This window comes from Limulus polyphemus, unplaced genomic scaffold (genome assembly GCF_000517525.1).
Source record: "Limulus polyphemus unplaced genomic scaffold, Limulus_polyphemus-2.1.2 Scaffold587, whole genome shotgun sequence".
Classification (NCBI taxonomy): Eukaryota; Metazoa; Arthropoda; class Merostomata; order Xiphosura; family Limulidae; genus Limulus; species Limulus polyphemus.
Window position 1 is genome coordinate 251,987 of NW_013666197.1, and position 3,264 is coordinate 255,250.

The following is a 3,264-nucleotide window of genomic DNA, read 5'->3' on the forward strand; positions in this document are numbered from 1 at the left end:
CTATTGACTATTTCAGACAGTTCATTGTTCTACCAACTCCGGTATGTAAGGAGTTTTGCATAACAACAACTCTACGCAACAAATGTAGACGCGGAAGGAACAATTTTGTCGGTAAATGAATATAGAACAATGCATAGTTTAACCCCGTGACCCAACTACAGCCCTTGTTGATGAATAAAATTACGTTATTATGATTTGTTTTCACTAAATGCAAAATCAGAAACTCTGTCACGTGGGTCAGAGATTACCTATAAAATGAACAGTCGATCAACTGTGGACTAACAGACTAATTGCAGAACCATATTGAAAGCTTCCTCCTAGGATCAGTAAAAGTGAGTACAACAAATCAAAAGTTTATAACATACGTTATAGTTTAGTATGTAGTACCTCATTGCATTTTCTTTATTTAGTTTACTGTAATATACAAAATTGATCACGAATACTATAACTTTCTGGGGATAATATTTTAACTTTGTGTAAACAAAATTACAAACTAGTGAGTTTCTACAATACGAGAAAGAAGATTAAGTAATATATTAAGGTGTTTTGCAGATGTGATACATAAAATTTTCTCCAATTAACCAGATAATCAGATCTGTCTAAAACCATGAATTAGGCTAATTTGATGCACGGGACAGCTAGAACGATTTAGTTTGGCGTGGCGTAGTCCAGTGGTTAGTGTATTTGGGCTGTGAATCCGATGTTTCACTGTTCGCGTCCCGTTTCCACACACACACACACGACAAAAGAAAAAAAAAACGCTTTGAGACCTTGAGTGCACTATAAGAGTAATGCTCAAGCCCCACTCTTCGGTCAGAAAATCGTAGCCTAAGAGTCGGTGGTGAGTGTTGTTGACTAAGTGTCTTCCCTCTAGTGTATAAATTTAAAATTAGTGGGCCCGGAAAAGGCCTTGTCGTTAGCATGCTGAACTGTAAAACCGAGGATCCATGGTTCACATTCTGTTGCAGCAGAATTGCTCTCCATACATTGGGGTTGTGGGTGCGTTATAAGAGTGATGATCAAATCCCTCTATTGGACTGAAGTATCTCAACAGTTGAAGATAGATAGTGTTGACTAGCCTTTTTTCCCTGCAGTCTATGTTAATTTAACATTAGGTACGGCTCGTCATTGGGTAGTTTTGTGCTAATAAACTGAATACAACAATAACGATCCAATCAAAGCGTAGAACTGTATCCTTTTAAAACATTCACTGTACTTGCAAATAATTACAAGGGTTAAACATTAAATAATTTTAAACTGTCATTAAAGATTACTGTTAGTAAGTTTTCTTCAAAGTAACGGCATAAAAGTGATTAAATATATTTATATATATATGTGTGTGTGTTTTTTCTATTCTTGCATAAAATAATATATGTGTGGGACTGTACTTTATGTAAATAAATTAGTTTAATTTTCTTTTTAAGGTAAACTGTTGCTACGATGAACAAAAAGGTGTTCTTTGCTATCTGCATTTTGTCGATTTTCACTGTGGTTGCAGGAATTTTCCAGGTAGGCGGCGATACGTTTTGTCACAGCCTTCTTGTTGTGTGTATTTTTGTTATTAATTTGGAGATTAATATATTTTTTATAAAAAATGGACATGTAAAAATAAAAAAGATATATTCTTTTCCTTTAATGACACTACTTAAGTATATATAGTAAGCTCATGATGTATAGCTTCAGTATTCCGAACGTTTATTGTTGAAGTATATATAGTTAACTCATGACGTATAGCTTCATCATCCCGCACGTGAGTTTTGCTTCAATAAGTTTTATTGTTGAAGAAAAAAGCATTTCAAAGAGTGAATCTAATGAGAGTTGTGATTGGGCTTTATAAATATTATTTGAAGAAAACAGCAGATAACACTAGAAAAATAAAACGTTTTCTTTGTTTATGTTAATTATAGAATTGACTATTTTGTACAAAGAAGACTAAATATTGACTAACTGATAAAAAAAGAAGGCGACGTACTGGCCAACTTGTAAAGCTAAAGCGATATGTTGACTAGCTTGTATAGATAAAACGATATGTTGACTAGCTCGTATAGATAAAACGATATGTTGATTGTAGCTTCCAAATAGTTAACTTACTTGTAAAGGTGAGCTTGTACATTGACTGGTTTGTAAAGGTAAAAACAATATATTAACTAGCTAGTATGAATGAAACGATATGTTGACTGTAGCTTTTATAGAGAAAACAAAATATTAAATTGTTTGTAAAATTAGGTTTATACAATGAATGGTTGATAAAAGTAATTTCATACATCGACTGGCTTGTAAAGGTAAAAGTATATTTTGACTAGTTTGTATAGCTAATCAACAGAAAGTTTGCATGACAAGTTAAAGATTGTACCAATTACTTTTTAGCTTTTAACGGTTGAGACTGGCGACTTAATAAAATATTATTTATTTTCAGTGTGTACTTTAAATAATGAAAAAAATTATAACTTTGGCTAAATTGTTATAGCTTGTTGAAGTTTTTATGCAGTTAAATACAGATATATTACAAATGTATTACAGACCGTCCAAGTCTGCGTCAACTCAATGATTCAAGGCTTGCAGGTAGGTTATAAACTAATTTTCATTTGTCTTTATTTGAACACATATTTCTTAGATATGTATGCCGGGTGTTTCCCAAAATCACTTCCGCTGTTAAAACGACTGCGTTTATACCTATAGATACCATGTAGTGTGACTATGATATTATCAAAGCAGACCACATGACTGTGTGCATAGCCCTCTGAATGGCCAGATTGGTCAACACATCGAGATTCACAACAACGTTGTGTCCATCGATTTCCTGGACGTAATCGTATGAACAGCGAAGGTGACTTTGGAAATATCCGCTATGTAGTAATAATTAACATGAAATGTAGTAATAATTAACATGAAATGTAGTAATAATTGACATGAAATCTAGTAATAATTAACACGAAATGTAGTAATATGTAGTAATAATACACGTGTAGTTATATGTAGTAATGATTAACACGTAAAGTGGTAGTATGTACTAATAGTTAACACGAAATGTAGTAATCTGTAGTAATAAGTAACACGAAATGTAGTAATATGTAGTAATAACTAATGCGAAATGTTGTAATATGGAATAATAATTAACACGAAATGTAGTAATATGTAGTAATAATAATACACGAAATATAGTTATATGTAGTAATAATTAACACGAAATTTAGTAATATGGAGTAATATTTAGCACGAAATGTAGTAATATGTAGTAATAATTAACACGAAATTTAGTAATAT

General features: G+C 32.0%; 1 protein-coding gene across 1 annotated transcript in view; it reads left to right on the forward strand.

Annotated features, from left to right (window-relative positions):
* The first annotated feature begins 282 nt into the window (after nt 1–282).
* The window catches only part of LOC111085740, a 9,339-nt gene continuing 6,357 nt past the window's right edge, over nt 283–3,264 (forward strand). Inside the window, exons 1-3 of the mRNA XM_022385731.1 lie at nt 283–332; nt 1,425–1,509; nt 2,521–2,562. Coding sequence (XP_022241439.1) covers nt 1,441–1,509; nt 2,521–2,562 — 111 coding nt within the window. The 5' untranslated portion in view covers nt 283–332; nt 1,425–1,440. The remainder of the gene's footprint in view (nt 333–1,424; nt 1,510–2,520; nt 2,563–3,264) is intronic.